At 50.0% G+C, this 20,842-nt stretch overlaps 2 protein-coding genes across 2 annotated transcripts in view; one reads left to right on the top strand and one right to left on the bottom strand.

The window, feature by feature from the left end:
- Nucleotides 1-20,842, top strand: part of B4GALNT3 (beta-1,4-N-acetyl-galactosaminyltransferase 3) — a 140,298-nt gene that overhangs the window by 100,267 nt on the left and 19,189 nt on the right. The window lies entirely within an intron of this gene.
- On the bottom strand, nucleotides 3,340-4,263 carry NINJ2 (ninjurin 2). Its single transcript, XM_047067251.1, has 2 exons — nucleotides 4,032-4,263; nucleotides 3,340-3,506 (listed from the first exon to the last, which is right to left on the bottom strand). Exons 1-2 carry the CDS (start codon nucleotides 4,183-4,185, stop codon nucleotides 3,340-3,342), a joined length of 321 nt encoding a protein of 106 aa, XP_046923207.1. The 5' UTR covers nucleotides 4,186-4,263.

Genomic DNA, 20,842 nt, shown 5'->3' with positions numbered 1-20,842 from the left:
TCAGACCCACTCCTGTGTAGCGATGTGTCCCTTGGTCCTTGACCCGGCAGCTGATTTATAACCAGAGGAGTTCTCAGCTCTACCCCAGGCTCGTGCCTTCCAGAGACACGCACATCTCTCCCAGGTAGCCACTGAACAGCTGGCCACTGATTAGGGCATTAACCTTACCCCCCAGGCGGTGCTAACTTCAGACTGACAAGAACACAGAAGTGGCATCATCCTCGCGGTGCCCCAGTGGGGTTGGGATTCTGAGAACGGGTGGACAGCGGGCTTTCATTCCTCGGCATCTGGCATACAGGCCGTGCAGGACGGGCAAGGTGGGTGGAGAAGGCAGGAAGAGAAGCCCCTATCCCGACCCGCCTATAAGCATAAGCCTTGGGGAGACCATGAGCAGAGAGGAAAGAGGATGGGAATGTAAGCCGTGGACTCAGATGCGAAGAGGAGGTGGGCATCCAGCAGGACGGGAGGAAAAGGAAGTGGAAATCCTGAGTCCCCACGGCTCTGCTCCCCCACAGCCTTGCCCTCCTGCAGGGGGATCCCCAGCCCTGGCCTTGCTTGGAAGAAGAGGAAGGGGTGTGGGCAAGACAGAGGAACAGGGATCAGGGTAGTAAGGGGCAAGGCCACGGGTTGGGGGAGGTAAGGGCATCGCCCTGTGATCTCTTCCCCAGTTGGAGGGGAGTGGGGCCCAGAGGAACCGAAAAGTGAAGCGACCCTTTCTGGCACCTGATGATCACACACTTCTCTTGCACTAAAAATCCCCTGGGGCCTTTGGGGCTGGGTTTTTTTTTTTTTTGCAGCCGCTGCTGCCTCTGCCGCCGCTGCTGAATTGATGAACGGTGTGTGGGTGTGTCGGACACTTGCTGTGGAACTTCAGTGTCTGCTTAGGGAGGGGAACGCAGAGCTTGCCGCTGCTGGGAGGAAGCACTCCTAGCTGGTGCAACAGGGCCCAGGATGCCAGTCAGCGGAGCCCCACAGAGCTGTGCTGTGATAGAGTCCAAGTCACAGCATTTGGAGTTGCAGGGTCTACCCGGTGGGCCTTGCATTCACCAAGGGCACATGCTTGGCATCTAGGAGATTGGGGCCCGTTGAGAACCTCTGGAGGTTGAAGAGAATTCCCTGCCCCTCTCTAAGAAATCAGGAAGAACAAAGAGTTTCCAATTAATAGCCTGTGGCTGTTGGATGCCATAGCTGCCCCCTGGGCTATGGGTTTTCTCAGAGCCCGCTCAGGCTTACTGCCTTTGGGAAAGGACTTCAGGGAGTCGGTAAGAGCTATGGTTGGCTGGCTGGGGTGCCAGCTTTCTCTCTGGGGCCAGGGTCACCCTTGGGCATGGCACTGGAAGGCCTGATCCAACCCAAAGAGCTCTCCAACTTCCATTCTTTTGATGACGGGAGCAAGCCTAGCCTCCTAGGCCCTGCTCGCACACCTCTGACCCTGGCCAGTGCCTTGTGTTTGACTTTGTTACCTCCACACCATCTGCCTTAAGGGGGAGGGCCTGGTAGGCCCCTGCTCTGTAGGGAAATGTGTCGGGTGGGGGGAGGGAGTGGGATGGGGGGAAGGAAATTGTTAAATACAGCATCTTCTTAGAAAACGAAGTGGCTCGTGTGTTTTTCCCCTTGCCCATCAAGATGGGAGAGGGGTGGGCTAAGAGGCCCGGGGTTCACATCTCTGTCCCTTAGTAGTCAGGCCTCTGATGGATGTGCCAAGGACCCTCCACACCACCCTCCATCCTTTACCATTAGTTGGGTGCCTGCTGTGTGGGGAACTGCATGGTTTACTCTGGAAGGGGCCGGCACTCTTCCTGCCTGCAGAGTTCACGGTCTGATAGCAGACTGGGCATTTTCTGCTCAGCAGATTTGTGGAGATTGTGGTTTCAGTGGGGAAATGCTGATGGACACCCTGGGTGAAGAAGGCTAGACATAGGGCCAGAATGGTTTGGTCAGCAGCAGAGAGAAGCCAAGATGTGACTTATTTTAAAGTAGCAGACAATCTAAAAATCATTTCTGTTTGAGCTACGGATGCCCTGTTGACATTTTATAGGTGCAAATTTACCTTTCTAGTTCTGTTTTGCATAGGCAAAGATCAAAATGAGTTTGTATGCCTTAAGTACATGCCTAAGAGAAAGTGCTAATTTGAAAGCTATGATAGGTTTATAACAAGTTCCCAAAAAAGGATTGCGCATACATGGATCAATCCAGAATTGACTAATCTGCCACTGATGTAGCAGGTGGTAATTAGCCCAAGGCAGGCGGGGCCAGGAAGGTTGACTCAGCAGAACCCAGAGGAGAGGGAGTGATTTAAAAGATTTTTCTCCCTCCGGACTTAGGTTTGCTCCTTCAAGCTCTTTCCAGTTGCTGGAGAGGGCATCCAGAGACCAGCCCAATGCATAAAGACTGACTCATAGTGGATTTGCAGAAAACTTTATAGATAGAAATCATTCCATTTTACAGAAAGGGAAAACTGAGGCCTGGAGCAGAGGAAATGGATGGGGCAGAGGGGAAGGAATGAGGTGGAGTAAGAACCAGAGTCCTGAAGCTGGGCGGGCTTGACCTTAGATAGACATGTCTTAGATTCTGGAGATGCTACTAGAAAGACTGGCAGTACCCCAGTCTGAGTTCAGGACTCCAGACCAAGATGGGATTCACTTAGACCAGTAAAATAGTACATCTTATTTCAGATGCTGTGGGTAGGGATCAAGGGCATCTACACAGCCCTTTTTGGAGCTCTCCCAGGGGCTGTGGAAAGTGCCCATCAGCCTAACAGATCAGGGAGGAAAGGTGGAAGCAGTTCCAGACTCAGGACCTGTAGGGGAAGCAGAGAAGAGGCAGTGAGGAGGGCAGGCAGTGAGGAGGGCAATGGCCCTCAGACTTTAATGCACACACAATTCCCCTGGCAGCCTTTTGAAAATGCAGATGCCCATTCGGTAGATCTGGAGTGGGGCCGGACAGTCTACATTTCCTGCAAGCTTCGGTGTTTTTGCTGCTGGTCCAGGGACTACAGTTTGAGTAGCAAGGACTGCTGGGCAGCGCCAAGGAGGAATCCCTACTGCATCTTCCCTCTTGCCAGAGGGGCAGAGCCAAGCACTAACCACACTGGCTATAGAAAAACCCATCCCAGGCTATAGAAAAGCTCAAGCTTAATTGCCGAGGAAGAGTCACCTGTTAACAGCACGTGGGGACTTTCTGGGCCCAGATCCAAGCTCTTCTCTAAGATCCCCTCCTTGCCTCAGATCTCTTTCCCCTTTTGCTTGCAAAGATGTCACTTTACCCCAAACGCCCAGAGCTGAGAAAAGGGTCATTTGGCGACTTTCCATCCTCCCTCACCTGGGTCCCAGGCTGTGTTCAGAGGGGATTCCTTGAGGTCCTGGAGGCCAGGAAGCCTGTCTTCTGTGCCCCGAAGGCTGTAATGAAGACGTTGATGATGACAGTGATGAAGACCAGGGTGGTGGCGGCGTTGTTGAGCTGGTTGAGCTGCCATTGCTTTTCTACTTCATTGAGGTTCAGCCGCGCTGTGGACAAGGGTGGGAGGAGTGGGAAGGGAGGGTCAGGGTGGGGCCACAGCCTCAAACTTCCCTCACCGCATCCACTAGAGGTCAGAGAAAGTCTGGCACCTCAGAGACCTGCGTGGCAGAAAGCAAGGGAGGTGGTAGTCATTGCATTAAGCTGCCTTCTCCCTCACTGCCCAGTGCATGGGGCATCCACACGGTACTTAATGGAATAGGGATTTGGGAAATTATCCTGGGTCATAAGAGTGGGGATGGGTGCTCACACAAAAGGCAGTAGGGACCTCTGCTACAAGTAAGTGAAGGTATTGTGGAGTGACCCCTATGTGTGATACCAGGAGGTAGGATAGGGAGCCTGCTCTCACTGTGGAGGAGTTGTTACTTGGGCGGTTGTCATGCGGAGGGCTACCACCAGGTTAGTGTAAGGCTGAGAAACTGGCATGTGCAAATGCGGGGTGGCGCCGGGAAGCCGGTGGGGCTTTTCTTTCCACTAGGGGGCGCCAAGGCCGAGTCCAGGCCTGGGCTCCTCACCGATGACCACAAGCAGGATGCCAATGACCACGAGCAGGAGCAGAGAGATGCTGATGAGGGTGACAAGGGTGGTGTAGTAGTGGGCGGACGGCCCCTGCTCCAGCACCGCTTTCAGTCGCGTGGCGTTGGACACGAAGAGGGCCACGTCCAGCATGCTCTCGGCCACGCTCTTCTTGGTGGCGTAGTGGTTCAGGTTGATGGGCTGGCTGCCCCTGGGGTTGGGGTTCCCAGGCTGTAAGGGAGAAAGCACAGGCTTACCTTGAAGGCTCCCGAAAGGGAAGCAGTTGAGAGACTGCAAAGAGGTTTTAAAGCTCTCCTGTAACCTGGTGGTAAACCGAGAGCAAGCAGTACCCTTCTCAGTTTTATGGCCTGAAAGAATAAAGAGTTGGACTAGAAAGCCCTTACAGACTTTTGAACTTGGAAATGATGGAATGTTGTCATTTATGTTTCCCCAGGGTCACCGTTCCCTCACACGGCAGGGGGAGGGGAGGGCCTCAGCCCCTTGTGAGATGCACCAACCTCATTTCATTCTCTGTGTTGCCTGGGCCCAGCCTGGCCTTGGGCCGCTCTCTTTTCCTCTGAAAGGAGAGCATCTCAGAACACAATAGGAGGAGCTCTGAGACTTGGGGGGAATAGGAAGGGCACCTCATCTCCCAGAATGATGTGGCCCTGAGGCGGGGTGCACAGCTTAGCAAATGTGTCAGGAGCCGTATTTGGATCCCACTCAACAGAGTGGCCAAGAGCCCTGAGGCCACAGCCATGCACATCAGAATGCATGCCTGTATGCACACAGCGATACATGCTAGTGTTTTGGGTTTTTTGGCTAGGATTTATTGACATATAATTTACATTTGATTTGATTTTGAAATATAAAACAAAGCTCTTATTCTCAGGAAGTCACTAACTCCGAAAGATGGAGTGACAACATAGGGCTTAGGGAGCAGGCCTCTGGTTTGGGCCCAGAAATTCAGACTGGATGCTGCAGGCAGAGTCCGCAATCAGGAGAACTTGGGTGTGTTTTAGGGAGATAAATTTAGGAGTGGTGTTTGGAATGCATGGGCCCAGGTGGGTCCAGAAGCAGGGAGATCCACTGAAAGACTATGGTCTGATTTAGGATCAGGGTGACAAGGAACTGTAGGAGAGTAAGTGAGAAAGGAGAGGAAGGCAGAACTTTGAAAGATGTGACAGCCTGGAAGGAGGGTGGACCTAACCCTGCAGATGACCACAGAGGTTTTCTATTGAGTGGGTGGGTGGGCGGATGGAAGGATGGATGGGGCAGGTCTCAGAGGGTTCTGGATGCTCCTTCTGGATGTTGGGCTTATCCAGAGCCAGCTGGCCTGGTTGGTTGGGGCTAGGGATGCCAAGGCCAGTGCCCCACAAAGGCCTCAAAGCTACAGCCCATGGTTCTAGCCCATTTGGTAAAGGTTTGTCCCGGGTACAATGGACACTTATTAAATGACAGAGTCTATGGAGCAGCCCCCAGGCCTCTCCACGGTTGGAAGGGCTCTGACTAGGGAACAACTGTGAGCAGGGCTTCCCTGCCCATGGAGTCTCCTGTTGGTCATCCCCACTCCTCCTGTCCTTGTCCCTCCCTCCAGTTTCCCCCATAGCTTGACACTTTCTACTCCCTCCAAACCCAGCTCTCAGTTCAAGATCTGATAAACCCTGAAATTACTGTGAAAGCATCTAAGGAGACCCCTCTCTTAAAATTTGCATATTAACAGTGGACAAAACCTTAAACCCAAAGCTCTAGTGTTGTGTTCAGAGCATTGCCCAAATACTGTGTGAGGGGCTGGGGGACAGAAGGGGCTGTTTGCTTGGGGACACAAAGATCTTCCCAAGCTTTAACAAAAAATATTGCTATCTATAAGTTTTAATAGAGCCAGCTGGCTTCTGTTGTTCAATGGCTCTACGAAAGCCATTGTTGGGGCACCTGGGTGGCTCAGCTGGTTAAGTGTCCGACTTTGTCTCAGGTCATAATCTCAAAGTTCGTGGGTTTGAGCCCCTACACTGGGCTCTGTAATGACAGCTCAGAGCCTGGAGCCTGCTTCAGATTCTGTGTCTCCTTCTCTCTCTGCCCTTCCCCTGCTCACGCTCTGTCTCTGTCTCTCTTTTTCTTTCTCAAAAATGAACATTAAAAAATATATATTTACAAAAAAAGGAAGAAAAAAGCCATTGTTTCACAGAGGGTACAGTCCTATCTTTCCCTCTTTGATTTAGGGCCTGCTTCTATTTTGGTTTGTGCTGATTCAGGGCTACTTTCTAGCTAAGGATGTTTTTTCAGTGTCTGGTTTGGTGGCTGTGGGCATGTCTGCAGAGTGCCCCCTCTGAGCCCCAGAAGGCTCCAGATCTCCAGAATGTCCACATGGTGGCACACAAGGTCCAAAGAAATGACTGGGACGGGCGCCAGGATGGTGTTTCTCCCCCGAGGGATCCATGGGCAGGACAGGATAGGACTGGCCTGAAACCTGGACCCCTCAGAGGCCCAGCACAGGGAGCCGGGTTCACAAGCCAACCTAAAACCCACCAAACACGTGTCAAATGAGAGCCAAGAAAAAAACAATACTGACGGGGCCCAGGGTGGGGTGGGGAGAAAATAGAGGGAGGGGCCCTGGGAGAGGGGCCTCCAGCCCAGCCTGCAGCCTGGGGGATGGTGTTAGAAGGGAGATGATTTGAGACTCTGCAAGAAGTTGCTTTGAAAGGGGTCCCCTCACGGAAGCATCTTTCAAAAGCAGGGCAAAGGTTTTCTTAATCCTTCTTGGACAGTTTAGGTGCAGAGGCAGAGGGATGGATGAAACGACCTGAGAGCCCTCCCTTACAGCTTGAAGACTCAATCGGATGGACCCCTAAATCCCGCAGGATGCCACCCTTTTTACCCACAGCCCAGAGACTAGGAGCAACCCAAGGAAGGGCCAGGATTAAAGAGGAGGTTGGGGGTGGGGTGGAGCGGCCCACGCTCAGGCCCTAGGAGCTGGCCCTTTAAGGCCAGGCCCAGGCTGGCTGGGAACAAAGGCCCGGGAATGTGGGCTGGGCTGGCGTGCACAGCCACCCAGCATGAGTCATTTATATTTCTTGGGACTTGGGAATCGCTGGATCTGGTCGGCTCCCTCCGCTGGCCTTGGCGCTAGCCCCCTCCCAGGGCTGCCCCTGCCCCCTGCTGCAGCCTGCAAGGCCAGTCTGCCAGAGCCTCCCCTCTCCTCAAACCCACATGCTCTCACTCCAGCTCCTGGCCCCTTTCATCTGGCTCCTCAGAGCAGGGGCTGCAGGGTTAGGACTCTCAGCCTTTGGGCCCACCTCTGTCTCTGGGCTTGGCACTTTAGGCCTCAGTTTCCAAATCTATGCAAGAGAAGGAAAATCCCATCTCTGGAGGGGTGGAGGCTATGGAGAGACAGAATGAGACTTTGTTTCTCCCCAGAGAAAGAGAACTACTCCAAGCTCTTCTCCTGTTTCCCCTCAGTCAGATCTTTCAGTGACACTGTCTCCCAGTGGCATCTGTCTTATTCCATCCTACCCCCCTCAACCCCTCCACTTTTACTTGAAGAAAGCAGGAAGCCGAACCAGAGATTCCAGAATCCCTATTTAAAATGCATATACCCTGAGCGCCTGGGTGGCTCAGTTTGTTAAAATGTATATACCCATGGGAAAGGTAACCCGTCAAAATCATGCCAGCCAATGGCCCCTGAAACCCAGAAGGGGAATTTGACTGTTATGAAGTTGGAGCAGGGGGGCATCAGGGCAGATGGGAATACATCCAGAGTCCCATTATGGGGTGTCATGGGGGTTCTGGACAACAAGAGGGGCATGATTGTGTTGGCTGGGGTGGGGTGATGCAGGGGGGTTGGAGATCCATTCCTTGTTTCCCCAGCTTGCCCCACTCCTGGGCCTGCCCCAGTACAATAATTTCCTCTCTCTTCCTTGTCCTTTCCCCTTGTTCCAACTCAGACTTCCCTGTCACCCTGTTTGTCTTGCCAGGTCCCAGCTCCCCAGGCTCTGTGGATTCCATCCCTGGAAGTCATGGATTGCTCCATTGTTCTGCCAGGCAATTATGTATCCCTTCATCCTTGTTGGCGTATATTTTTGTTTCTTTACAAAACTTGAGTTGGATAGGAAAGGAATGCCTCTTTTAACAGAAAAGTAAACACATTTTTACGTTGCTAATTGATATTATGGTCAGTGGGGACCACAAGGCTCCAAGAGATCATTCTGTCCTTTCATGGAAACCAGATTTCAAAGGGGTAAGTAACTGTCCTACCACAAAGCCATGGAATCTGCCACTCAGAATGTTTAGGACCTGGAGCCTGAGGCAGGGAGTGAGTACCCTGTGGAGAAGGAGCAGGCTGAGGGGTAGGGGTTTGTGGCAGCCAGGACAGGATCACAGAGGGCACCCTGGACCTGGGTTCAAATCCTGGGTCTGCTACAAGCTCTAGAGGTATGAGCAAGCCTGTAGCCACCACTGGGCTGCTTTTCTTATCTGTGAAATGAGGAGGGTTAGAATAAATGATTTCTTGGGTCCCTCTGAACACAGAGTGATACAGGTGTGGGGAGGCCCCTGTGTCTAAATAGAGAGTCTCAGGGGTTGAGGACATTTGTCTGAGAGAAGCAGAGGTCAGGCAGCTGTGGAGCAAGGCCCAGAAGCAGATCCAGTGAGCCACTTTGCCCAAGACAGTTCAAGGGCATTGGTGACCCTGCAGTGAGTCATTACTGTCAGCCCTGAGAAAAGCCATATGGCAGTCTCCCCGTGTATAAACTCAGGCTCAAGGTTACAGACAAAATAGGCCCGTGCCTTGTTGGCCTTTCTGTTGGTCTCAAAATGACTATCCAGAAAATCCAGGCCTCTCCCAAAAAGAAAATGGGGATGAGCCAGGCTGTTGGGAGACTCCTTTGGGAAAAAGGGTGGATCCCAGCTCAGGAAGAATTATTTGCTCAAACATATGGATTTGGGTGACCTACTATGTCAATTTGCTCTTAATTAGGTGCCTGAGATCCCTAATCCCGTCAGAATTAAGTTTGAACGGATGCCTGGGTCTGACTTAACTGTGCACAAACTCAGTACCCTGGGAATCATAGGTCCCACTTACAGAGTGCATACTTTGTGCCTGGCCCAGGGTTAAACATGGGACCTGAGTCATCTCAGTGAGTCTTCACAAGAACCCTGTGAAATTGGTAAGGGCATGATCATTGTAGTTGGAAAAGTGGAGGCTCAGAGAACCTAAGTAACTTGTACAAGCTCACACAGCACAGGTTTTTATCCCAATTTTCTTTCTCTTTTTTATTAAAAAAATTTTTTAACGTTTGTTTATTATTATTATTATTATTTTATTTATTTTTGGGACAGACAGAGACAGAGCATGAACGGGGGAGGGGCAGAGAGAGAGGGAGACACAGAATCGGAAACAGGCTCCAGGCTCCGAGCCATCAGCCCAGAGCCTGACGCAGGGCTCGAACTCACGGACCGCGAGATCGTGACCTGGCTGAAGTCGGACGCTTAACCGACTGCGCCACCCAGGCGCCCCATGTTTGTTTATTGAGAGACAGAACATGAGGATGAGCATGGGAGGGGTAGAGCGAGGAGGAGACACAGAATCCGAAGCAGGATCCAGGCTCTGAGCTGTTAGCACAGAGCCCGATGCGGGGCTCAAACCCACAAACCATGAGATCATGACCTGAGCCGAAGTCGGACACTTAACCGACTGAGCCACCCAGGCGCCCCATCCCGATTTTCTATATGCCTGAGCCTACAAGGTTAATCCTTACTCTACCACCTCCCAGAAATTGAAGGCATACTCCCTGCCTCCAAGGAGTTTAGGATGGAAAGATAAACGTATGTGGACTAAGATTAAAGAAGACAATTAGTCCCCAAGGATACATATGCATAACTCCTAAGAGGAGGTAAAACACCTGTAGCAGTGAAACTTGCCTCACGCTTTCCTGAATCTACAGTGTCCCTGAGCCCCTGCACCAGGTGGCAGAAAGGGCACTAGTCCTAAAGTCAAAAGGCTTGGGTTCCAACTGGCAAGAGGTGACCCAGGCGTCTGTGAAGATAAGGTTGACAGAGACTTTTATCCATACCTTTTGAATTTTGAACCATTTGAATGTTTGAACTATCTAAATAATAATAATACTAAATTTAAAACAAAAGCAAACACTCACTATAACAAGACCAATGGCTAAAACAAAGTAGAATATATAACTTCATCATACCCAGGCCTTAGCTTCTCCATCTGTGGAATGGGAGGAGTACCTGCCCTGGTTAGCACAAAGCTGCTGTTAAACAGATCGATGAGATAAAGCAGGTGAATGAGCTTTGAAAAGTATAAAGTATTCAAACAGATATGAGAGAAGCATCTCTCCCACTCAGGATTAGACTTGGCACCTGTGGGCCTAGGGCATGTTTTAAATAATATGCTGTGACTCAGGGCCTGTCCCAGCCCAGATTTCAAAGGCACCATTAGTCTTTCCAGCAAACCCTGTGGTCATCGAAATACTTCTCTGTCCATTTCGACAACACCTGTTCTCACCCCTGCGAGTCTCACCTTCCAGCTGCACCAGGCCCATCTGCCAGGAAGAGACATTCTTGGGGCACCTGGGTGGCTCTGTCAGCTCAGAGCCTGGGGCCTGCTTAGGATTCTGTGTCTCCCTCTCTCTCTGCCCCTCCTCCACTTGTGCGCACGCTCTCTTGCTCTCTCTCTCAAAAATAAATAAACATTAAAAAAAAAAAAAAAAAGAAAGGAAGGGAAATTCTCAGACAAGCCCCCCTACACCGGGCCTGGGGTCTCTGCCAGGCCTCGGTGCTACAGGTGCTCAGCTGGCCTGCATATACCCCTCTCTCTAGCCTGGTGCACTGCTCCTCCTTTCACCCCTGGGAGGGGGCAGAGAGCTAACCCTTACTTATTACCGCTCGGCCTGTGCCAGGCACAGTGATGCTCAGCAGCCCTGGGCCACACCAGATTACTCACTGTTCCCTGAACACACCCCACCCTTCTCGGCCTGCTCCTGCTCAGCTCCAGGACTTAAGGCCTTTCTTTCCCATGCCCTCCCCACCCTCCCAAGCCTCTCATCCTTTCTAGAACCTGTCCCTAGGCACGCTCTGCCCAGACTCTGTGCAAAGGCTGCTGTGCTCCATACTGGCCTCAGGCTTTGCTTAGACCTCTCTAGACGGCTCCTCTGGCTGCCCGTTTTAAGGCAAGGATTGCATCTTCAGTATACCTGCGTCCCCTCGGTACCTGGGTCCCCTGGGTGCCTAGCTTGGTGACTTGCCCATGTTACATGCGCAATAAGCGATGATAACATTGAATTTTTTATTTGAGTTTTTTTCCAAAAAGGCAAAACAAAGCATCTTTGAGGGTGGGATTCATACACAATGTCTTCTGGGTGAGGGGAGTAGTGTTTAGACAGTGAATCTGCCTTTAAAATAAAAGTCCCTGGGGACACCTGGGTGGCTCAGTCGGTTAAGGGTCTGACCCTTGATCTTGGCTCAGGTCATAATCTTGTGGTTTGTGAGATCGAGCCCTGTGTTGGGCTGATAGCACAGAGCCTGCTTGGGATTCTCTCTCCCTATCTCTCTGCGCACTGCCCCCCCTCATCCGGCTCAAAATAAGTAAACTTAAAAAAAAAAAAAAAAAGCCCCTTATCCAAGGATAGCCCTTTCCCCACTGGTATCCCGCCTCAGGGAGTGAATGACTCAGATTGGAAACTGCCACTGATATTCAGGCCAAAACCTGCAAAGGCCCAGACCCCTGAGGCCCGGTCTGGGGCTAGCGCTCTGACTGCCTGCTTCCCGGTGCCAAGAGCAGTGGATCTCTTAAAAATCAACAGTCTCTAAACCACCTCGGGTGGGGTGTATTTTGCGTGCTATTCCGGTAATAGTAATACCCAACTGACCCAGAAATCTTCTCCAAGCCTTGGGCGCAGTCTTGCTGAGAAGCTCCAGCCCTTGGCCCAGGCTGCAGACCCGGGCTTTAGAGCTGGAACACTGAGCACGTGGGGAGAAACCTCCCCCTGGGAAGGTCTGCAATGTCACTGTTCTCCACCAGGGGGCTGCTCCGGGAAACAACAAGGCAAGCCCGCCTTAGCTCCACCTGCCAGGGGTCAGGAACCCAAGTGCTTTTGATCCCATTGTGAGGCAGGAGGTGACAGGGTTGCTTTCTAACAAAAGAGGGCTATATAAAAAAGGAAGAGAGTGTGCAGGGAGGGACAGGAAGATATAGGGGTTGCAATAGGAACCCCATGGGGCCTGTTTGCTTTTTCTTAGGAAGCATTTTCCACCTCCCCTGCAAGAGGTCACCTTGTCAATGGCTTTCAGGAAACACTGTCATCTCAGGTCCAAAGTTAATCATGGATTGGCTACATAGAAATTTCCAAAGAATTTTTCTGCTGTCTCCCAATACCCTAAGCAAGAGTACTTTCTAAATAAGCACTTTGCTCTGAGGCTCCCAGACCCATCTGGCATTTGCTCCAGGCCCCACTTTGACCTTGGGGTTCTCAGCAGCATTCCCCAGGCTCACCCCACCCATCTCCACTCATTGTGATCCTCCTCATCTTGCAAAGGCCAACAGATTTGGCTAAAATTGGAACAATAACACTTAATGGTAATACTGTATGCCAGACACAACCCCCACGAAGTGGCTACCAACAGTCCCATTTTACAAGTGAAGTCATTGAGGCTCAAAGAGACCATCTGCCCAAAGCCACCTGATACTACGGGATGGTCTCAATGTCAGAATCCTAAACTATATTCTTCCTTCTATACCGGTGGTTCTTAAAAGGTGGTGCCTGAGGAAGCTGTAGCAGCAATAGAACTTGTCAGAAATGCAAGTTGTCAGAGTCCACCCCACACCTACTGAATCAGAAACTCAGGGTAGAAACCAGCGATCTTTGTTTTCAAGTGATTCTCATGCGAGCTCAAGTGTGAGGCCCTTTGGTCTACACTGTGCTGCCGAATGGCAACGGCTAGTGTTTACTGTCTTCTAGGCTTAGGGCCCGACATTTTCATGTTGATTTTGTCGCTGAATTCTTTTAACAACACCTGTTTTATAGATGAGAACATTGGGATTCAGGACAATTCAGTAATTTTGCCCAGGACCACCCAGCTGTTAAATATCAGAGCTGGGATTTGAACCCAGGCAGGCTCTGGAGCCTGTGCACTTGACCACTACACCATACAGTCCCTAGAAGCATAGGGCATTGCAACCCTCTCAAGAGTGGACACTAGTCTAAAGTATGTATAAGTAGCACATTTAAATCTTTCCTCTGAATATGAATAAATCAAAATCTGTATTTCACACCAGCAGCCAGCATACTCCACCAGTTCCTTCCTGCCCAGTGTCCAGTGCTGCCTCGCACTACTGATCACGTGCCTGTTTACAGGGCTCTGATACATTTACCCTTAGATTCTCTTTATGGCTTGACTCAGGAACCTTTACTGAGCCTCTCTTGGTCTTGTAGAACCTTCGATTTTGTGGTGGAAACTAAATCCAGATAGGAGGCCTGCACACAGGTAGGTGAAAATGACTTTCAGAACAATTAATCATAAGGTAAAATATCAACATTCCACATGACAGTGCATATGAGTTTTGTATGTCCCCACTAGATCGCACGCTTCCAAAAGGCGGGGATGGTTTCCTTGGGATTTCAGGCAATTAGACTAAGAAGCAGTGAGAGCTGTGCCCACAGTGTCTGGCGACAGTCCAGGTGAAAAGACCTCATGAAGCAGATCATATCTGACAGTGAGGTGGGAAAAGGGAAGCTGGTGCATTTCCCACCCCACCCAGGCCTATGGAGGGAGCCTGCCAAGATTCCTACTTGATTCAGTTCAACAAACATGTTTTCAGCCCCTACCCTGTGCTAGGCATCTAGGATACAACAGAGATCCCTGCCTTCCCCATAGCCCTGTTCTCCTAATCCCCTGAAATGACAAGGCTTAGCAGAGACTACAGTGTATCAAGGGGGAAGCCAGGAGATAAAAAGACTTTTTCAATCCCACCCCAGCAGATAAACGTCATGGGAACAAGGACTTTATCTGTCTTGTTCACTGCTGTGTCCCAGAGCCTGGCACCTAGCCCGGCATGCTGAATGAACTAATGATGCATTTGTCACCCTGTATTCATTTGGATGGGGCTTAAGAGGCAGAACCATGGTGAGCTGTGCTCCACAGGTCTCTTATATAGAGCTCCTTACATGGGCATGTGACTTCTGTGTGCACATGTGTGTGTGTGTGTGTGTGTGTGTGTACTGTCCCTGTGGTCGCAGTGTCTGGGTCCTGGCATACATGAAACAGGCTGCAGGTGAGGAAGCAATGCTGTTATGCTCACTGCAGCTCCAGAGGCATGTAGGATGGAGATAGAGAGGAGTTCCCGGAGCAGAGTCTCAGGGACCACAGCCAGGGTGGAAACTGCCATCAAGGGTCGGCCAGCCCTGAGTCCCTGCCCCAGTGGCTTCAGCCAGTCCAAAGAGGTCTCAGCCTTCTGCCAGCCAGCCTGCCAGGATAGCTGCAAGCTGAGCCCTAAGAGTCCCTCTCTGCCCAGCAGTCCCCACCTGGCTTCTCACACCTGCTCTCTCTTCCTTCTTCAGCATTCAAATGTGGAAGTAAGGTGCACAATCACACATTCTCCCAGGCCAGCTCCTGCACTCTGAGCAACAGATCTGATGCCATGGCCAGGGTCTGGGGAGATGAAGGTTGAGTGAAGGGTCGGCATTGTGCTGGGATCTGAACTGAGCCTGGCTGCCATTTCTTCTCTCAGGCAGGTCGTGCAAACTCACTGCTTCTCAGCTTCCTCCTTTGTAAAAGGAGAGGGTACCACCCCTCCCCCTCACAGTGGGGAACTAGTGTATGGTCCAGGCCACATACATGAAAGGGATGACCGTCTGCCAAACTCTGCCAAACCGTTGGCAAAAATGTCCAGTGGGTGCAGGCCAGTTCTTACCCAGCCCCCAGGTTTTCTCTAGAACTAGATCCACCGTGGGTGCTGAACATGTTAAACAGCCCAAACTCTAAATTCTTCCACATGTACAGCTTCTCTTTTAGTAGCTGCATTTATTCAGAACTCGCCCTGTTCTGGGCACTCTTCTAAGTGTTTTCATGAATTTTCTCACTTCTTATAGATACCTTCCAGGAGAAGCACAGGTTCAGAGGGGTTAAGTAACACGTGTGAGGTCACACAGCTAGAGATGGGCGAGTCAAAATTTGAACCCAGCTTTGTCTGAGGCCAGAGCTCAAACTCTTAACAACTGTGTTGTTCTGTAAGCCTCTGTTTAGCTTTTGAAGGCCAGATCTCTGAGGACATCTTTCTTCTAGTGCCTGACACAGTATCTGACCAGTAGTGTGTGCTCAGGAAAGAAAGAAGGAGAGAGGGAGGAGGGAGGGAGGGATTGGAGGAGGAAAGAAGGCAGGAAGGCCAGGTAGTCCTGCCCTGAGCCTGGCTGGAAGGACCCTTTCTACAGCTTGGGGCAATGCCCCAGGGCAGCGAGGCAGTTGCTGGGTCACTGCTGTGTCCTCACTCCCTTTCTAAAAACACAAAAAACGCAGCCCTTCAAGGCTACTCAACAGATACCTAGTTGCTCTCTGGGGTCAGTCGTATACAGCTCAATCCCGCCACCTGGCACCGGCTCCCTCTGGGCCCCCCTGCCCGACAGCCGACCCCTGGCATCCCTGTGACTGTTTACTGCAAGGCAAAGTCCAGTTTTGCAGAGGTAGGAGCTCTGGAACAGCAGCCAGGCCCAACCCGGCCTGGCCTCACCCATGTTGGACTGTGGGGCACCCAGGAGAATTTTGGGGTCTTTTCCCCTAAGCCCAATCCGAGCAAACAATTCCTACCGCCATCAAATAGAAGCAACCAATCTCTCTGGTCCCTGAGGAGTTTAAGCAGCAGCTGGTTCCAGATATAGACACTGGCCTAAGAGGACACCTGGAGTCAAGCTTTAGCACTACCCACTGTGACCTGGGACCTCTGTTAGCCACCTATTAAAAATGGGAATCACATGATTATGAAACAGTGCTGGAATTATCCTATTTTTTTTTAAGTTTATTTATTTTTGAGACAGAGAGAGACAGAGCATGAACGGGGAGGGGCAGAGAGAGAGGGAGACACAGAATCAGAAGCAGGCTCCAGGCTTTGAGCCATCAGCCCAGAGCCCGACACGGGGCTCAAACTCACAGACCGCAAGATCGTGACCTGAGCTGAAGTCAGACGCCCAACCGACTGAGCCACCCAGGCACCCCTGGAATTATCTTATTTTAAAAAATATATGTTTATACGTGTAGATACATCTGAGGGGCTATGGACTAAAATATTAACAGTATCATCTCTAGGTACTAGAATCTGAGGTATTCTTTTCCTTTTTGCTCAATCTGTATTTTCTTATTTTTCCTCAATGAGCATAACACAGTAAAAGGAAAAATGTTAAAACAAATACATAATTGGTATTTAAGTATTTTTCCTGACTTACAGGACAGTTTGAGAATAATATGTGTAAAAGTGGCTTGCAAACTTTGAGGTGCTTTGCAAGTGTCAGGGGTTCTTAATATAATTGCACCTGAGGGCATTTGAAACTGCGGGGATGGTGGGTAAGGAGTAATTCCTTTCCACCTCCATGCCAGGAAACCCTGTAACTGAGCAGTACCATGCTGGACCTCGTTGGTTCTATGGTTGTACCCTCACTGAGTAGGAAAAGGAGACTGTGATCGTCCATGTGACTCCTTAGCTGGGGCAAGGGAAGGCCCATATGGTGCAACTGCCTGGCCTGCTCCCTGAATGAGTCAGCAGCATTGATTGAACACCCACTGTGTGCACTGCCCTGTACTCTGAACTGAGAAGATAGTTCTATTTGCTTTCCAGTCAGTCAACAAACATTTATTAAGCATCTATCTATCTTGGGCAAGTCAAAGCACAGAGGGCATAGTGTGGAGATGAATCCTTCAGACAGGGAATTTGTGATGAATTATAGAAAGGGATGGGTGCCATGTGATAAAGTGGGAAAATAAGAGAGCATCCATTGTGGAGGTCAGAGGAGACTTCATGGCTTCCATGTCATCTCATCTGGACCTTGAAGGAAGAATCCTTCAGAATGTTCTTTCTCTGGTAATCACAGAGCCTGTCTTAGGAACCAGTACCCTAAGGGGACAGACTGCTAGAACACATGATAAAAGGTTTCCAAACGGGTATAATGTAACCTCCAGTAATTTGCGGGGCCCACCCAGTACAGAATAGATACGTGGAGTCCCCAGTTCAAAATTATTGAGAATTTCAAGATGGCGATAGCAGAGCATTAGACCAAGTGGAGACCCTCCATGGTGCTGGGTCCTCTGAGCAGGTCCTGTGAAGCCAGACCAATCTCCTAGTAAGCATAGGAGAAAAGGATGAGAGATCTCTTGTTGCCATGAGGACCACAGGCCTTGGGAAACCCAGTGACTTCTTCACTGTTTGCATCTTAGGTCAAGGTTAGCTCCTAGAAAGTGAGAGAACCTAGCCTGATCTGGTTCTGTACTTACCTCTTCCCTTTGGTGGCCTCTTAAATAATGGTGCCAAAAAGGCCAAGGACTGTTGGCTCCTTTCCCAAGGGCCAGGACTGGGGAGCAGCAAAGAACACAAATTCAGATGCCTTCAGTGGTAGAAGTGGTGGGAGAGGCTTCTCACTGGGAAGTGCCAGCCCCACCTAAAGACATTCACCTTCAAACCATGTACATGTCTGTCTGCCAACAGGACATCAGTTCAGCCCTATGGCCAGCCCTCTCATTTTACAAATGGGGAAACCGAGGACCGGAGCAGGCCAGGGATTTGTCCAAGGCCACACAACGAGACAGTGCTGAAAGCAGAACGCAGGTTTCCAAAACTCCCACCAAGTGCTCTTTGCCTAACAGGTGTCTTTCAGTGCCCTGTGCACAGGACTGTAAGATTGCAGGGTGCTGCCCTCTGCAGTGGTCTTCAGACTTCCAGGACCCTGCTGTCTTGAGAGAACCACTACCACCCAGGGGAAGACACAGTTTCCAGTGGTTTCCAAATGGGCTCTAGTGGTGTGCAGAGGAGCTGAGGTCTGGCTGGAAGATGCTCACCTGCCCCATCTCTAAGCCATTAACTCTTACCCATGGGCAGATGGGAGAATTGCCAGAGATGGAGAGGGGCCTATACTCATGCCTGGGGAAAACAAGGCCAAAGGGACACAGTAGGTACGCAGGGGCAAATTCTAACCCTGCTACAAATAACCTGTCAGGGGAGGAGGCTCAGACCTGCCTGTGGAGTATCTTTGCCAGGGTTAAAGGGCATTAGAGTAGAGTCTTGATCTGGGTCAACACAAAGACTAGGAGAGGCAGGAATCAAGACTCAGGAAAGCAGGGCAGGCTGTGAACATGGAGGTTGGGATCCAGCTGGAAGCTGTCCCCTCTGCAGGAAGCAGGTGCAAGAGCCCCAGGGAACACAGGCTGAACCCACAGTGAAGCCCCTAAGGCAGGAACAACTCCCATTATTAATTAGCAGCACAAAGTACCCTGAGGGTGTCAAATATGTACATTGTACAGGACAGAATGTTTACACATGTGTGATCTTATAGAATTTCCATAGCTGCCTAAGGGCATAAGCTGAGGCTGTACATTAAGGACAAGGAAAATGAGCCCCAGAGGAGTAAAGCCACTTTCTTAAGGCTATCTGATTAAGAAAGTTCTAGAACTGGGACAGGAAGTCTTAGTCGGATGCTCTGTGATCCAGCCTCTGGCTACTCTCCATCTCACCACCTCTTTCCAATGCTAGAGTATGTCCTCCCTGCCTCTGTGCCTTTGTACAGAGGTAGCAAGAGGATCTGATGCATTGGAGATGGGAACATATTCGTAGAGCAGTGACTGAATGTCTTGTCCCCACTGTTTGGAATGTCCTCGGTTCCCCTCCTTGCTATCCACCCAGTAACATCCATCGGGGGTGTTATTTCTACCAGGAGGTCTTTAATGACACCTTCCATCTGATGACTAGTCTGTTCTCTCATTGGACTGTGAACTCCTCCAGGGTAGGGACCTCGGCATGAAGCTGGCACTTCTGACAAGTGGAAGTTATTTAGTTTATGAAGGGGGCAGGGTATGACCTGCCAGGCCCACTCTTTAGACATAAAGCTGCAAGCTAACACAGTCTGTTCCCCAAACCAAGACACCATAAAGGCAACCTGACCTATTCATTGTACACACTCTATTTTATTGCTTTTTTTAAAGTTTACTTATTTATTTTGAAATAGGGAGAGTGAGAGAGAGAGCAGGGTAGAGGAAAAAAGAGAGAAGGAGAAAGAATCCCAAGCAGGCTTCACACTGTCAGCACAGAGCCTGATGCGGGGCTCGAAATCACGAGTTGTGACATCATGACCTGAGCTGAAACCAAAAGTCAGACGTTTAACCAACTGAGCCACCCAGGTGCCCCTGCGCACACTCTAAATGCAGTAGGTTTCCCCTTTAAAATAATTCCTGAGGGGCACCTGGGTGGCTCAGTCGGTTAAGCGTCCGACTTCAGCTCAGGTCACGATCTCGCGGTCCGTGAGTTCCAGCCCCGCATCAGGCTCTGTGCTGACAGCTCGGAACCTGGAGCCTGCTTCCGATTCTGTGTCTCCCTCTCTCTCTGCCCCTCCCCCGTTCATGCTCTGTCTCTCTCTGTCTCGAAAATAAATAAACGTTAAAAAAAAAATTAAAATAATTCCTGAGGAGTGACGTCACCAAGATGGCGATATAGGTTGTTCCTGACTTCACTCCCCCTCACAAGAAAAACAACTAACAACTATTCAAGAACAAGACACCACTGAGAGAATTCTAGAACATGGGGTAAGACGGAAGCACCCTGCTATACCACAGAGACCAAGACAGACTGCATTAGTAGGATGGATGTTAGCTGACCCTATTGTGGTAATCGTCTCACAACGTACGTAAATCAAACCGTCATGCCGCACGCCTTAAACTTACACAGTGGTGTATGTCTCAATAAAAGTGGTTTATTTCTCAATAAAACTGGGGGGGGGTAGAAGAAAAAACAGGGGCTTAGACACACAGAGGGAGGATGACCATGCAAAGACAGAAGCAGAGACTGAACTTAAGCCATCACAGACCAAAAATGCCAAAGACTGCTGGTGTCCACTAGACGGTAGAAGAAATAAGGAAGGATTCTTCTCTAGAGCTTTTGGGCAGGAGCGGGCCCTACTGACACCTTGATTTTGGACTTTTAGCCTCCAGAACTGTAAGAGAATAAATTTCTCTTATTTTAAGCAAACTTAAATTAAATTAAATTAAATTAAATTAAATTAAGTAATCTTCCTGGGAAAAAAAATCCTGGTATGTGAACAGCCAAATTATGGGGGAGAGGGGGTGGGGGATTCATATTATACATGGATTCCCACAGACCCCTTTCCATAGCACCCTTGGTGAATATTTTTCTAGTCTTAGATGGAAGAACGCCTTTCTAAGCATGACAGGAAATCCAGAAGCCATAGATGATCAATAAATTTGACTGTATAAAATTAAAACTATTTGAATGCATAATAATAATAATTAATAGCATATACCCCATAGAGCTTATTTCACACAGGGACTACACCGAGCACTTGATATGCCTCCACTCATTTCATTCCCATTACACTCTCCTGAGCTAAGCACTGTTCTGATTCCTCAGTTTACAGATGGGGAGCCAGAAGCTAAGTAATGAAACTATGGTTATTCAGGTGGTGAATTGGAGACAAAGCCAGAGTCTGCCTTCAAACCCTGTGCTCTCACCACACCATAAATGTCAGAAGAGGAAGACAAATGAGAAAAAAGATTGCAACACATAGGACAAAGGACTGACTTCTCTGATATACAT

This window comes from Lynx rufus, unplaced genomic scaffold, assembly GCF_022079265.1.
Source record: "Lynx rufus isolate CCGP_SWC_20201006 ecotype Redwood Valley unplaced genomic scaffold, mLynRuf1.p SCAF_7, whole genome shotgun sequence".
NCBI lineage: Eukaryota > Metazoa > Chordata > Mammalia > Carnivora > Felidae > Lynx > Lynx rufus.
Note: the sequence above shows the minus strand (reverse complement) of the source record. Positions and strands in the feature narration are given on the sequence as shown.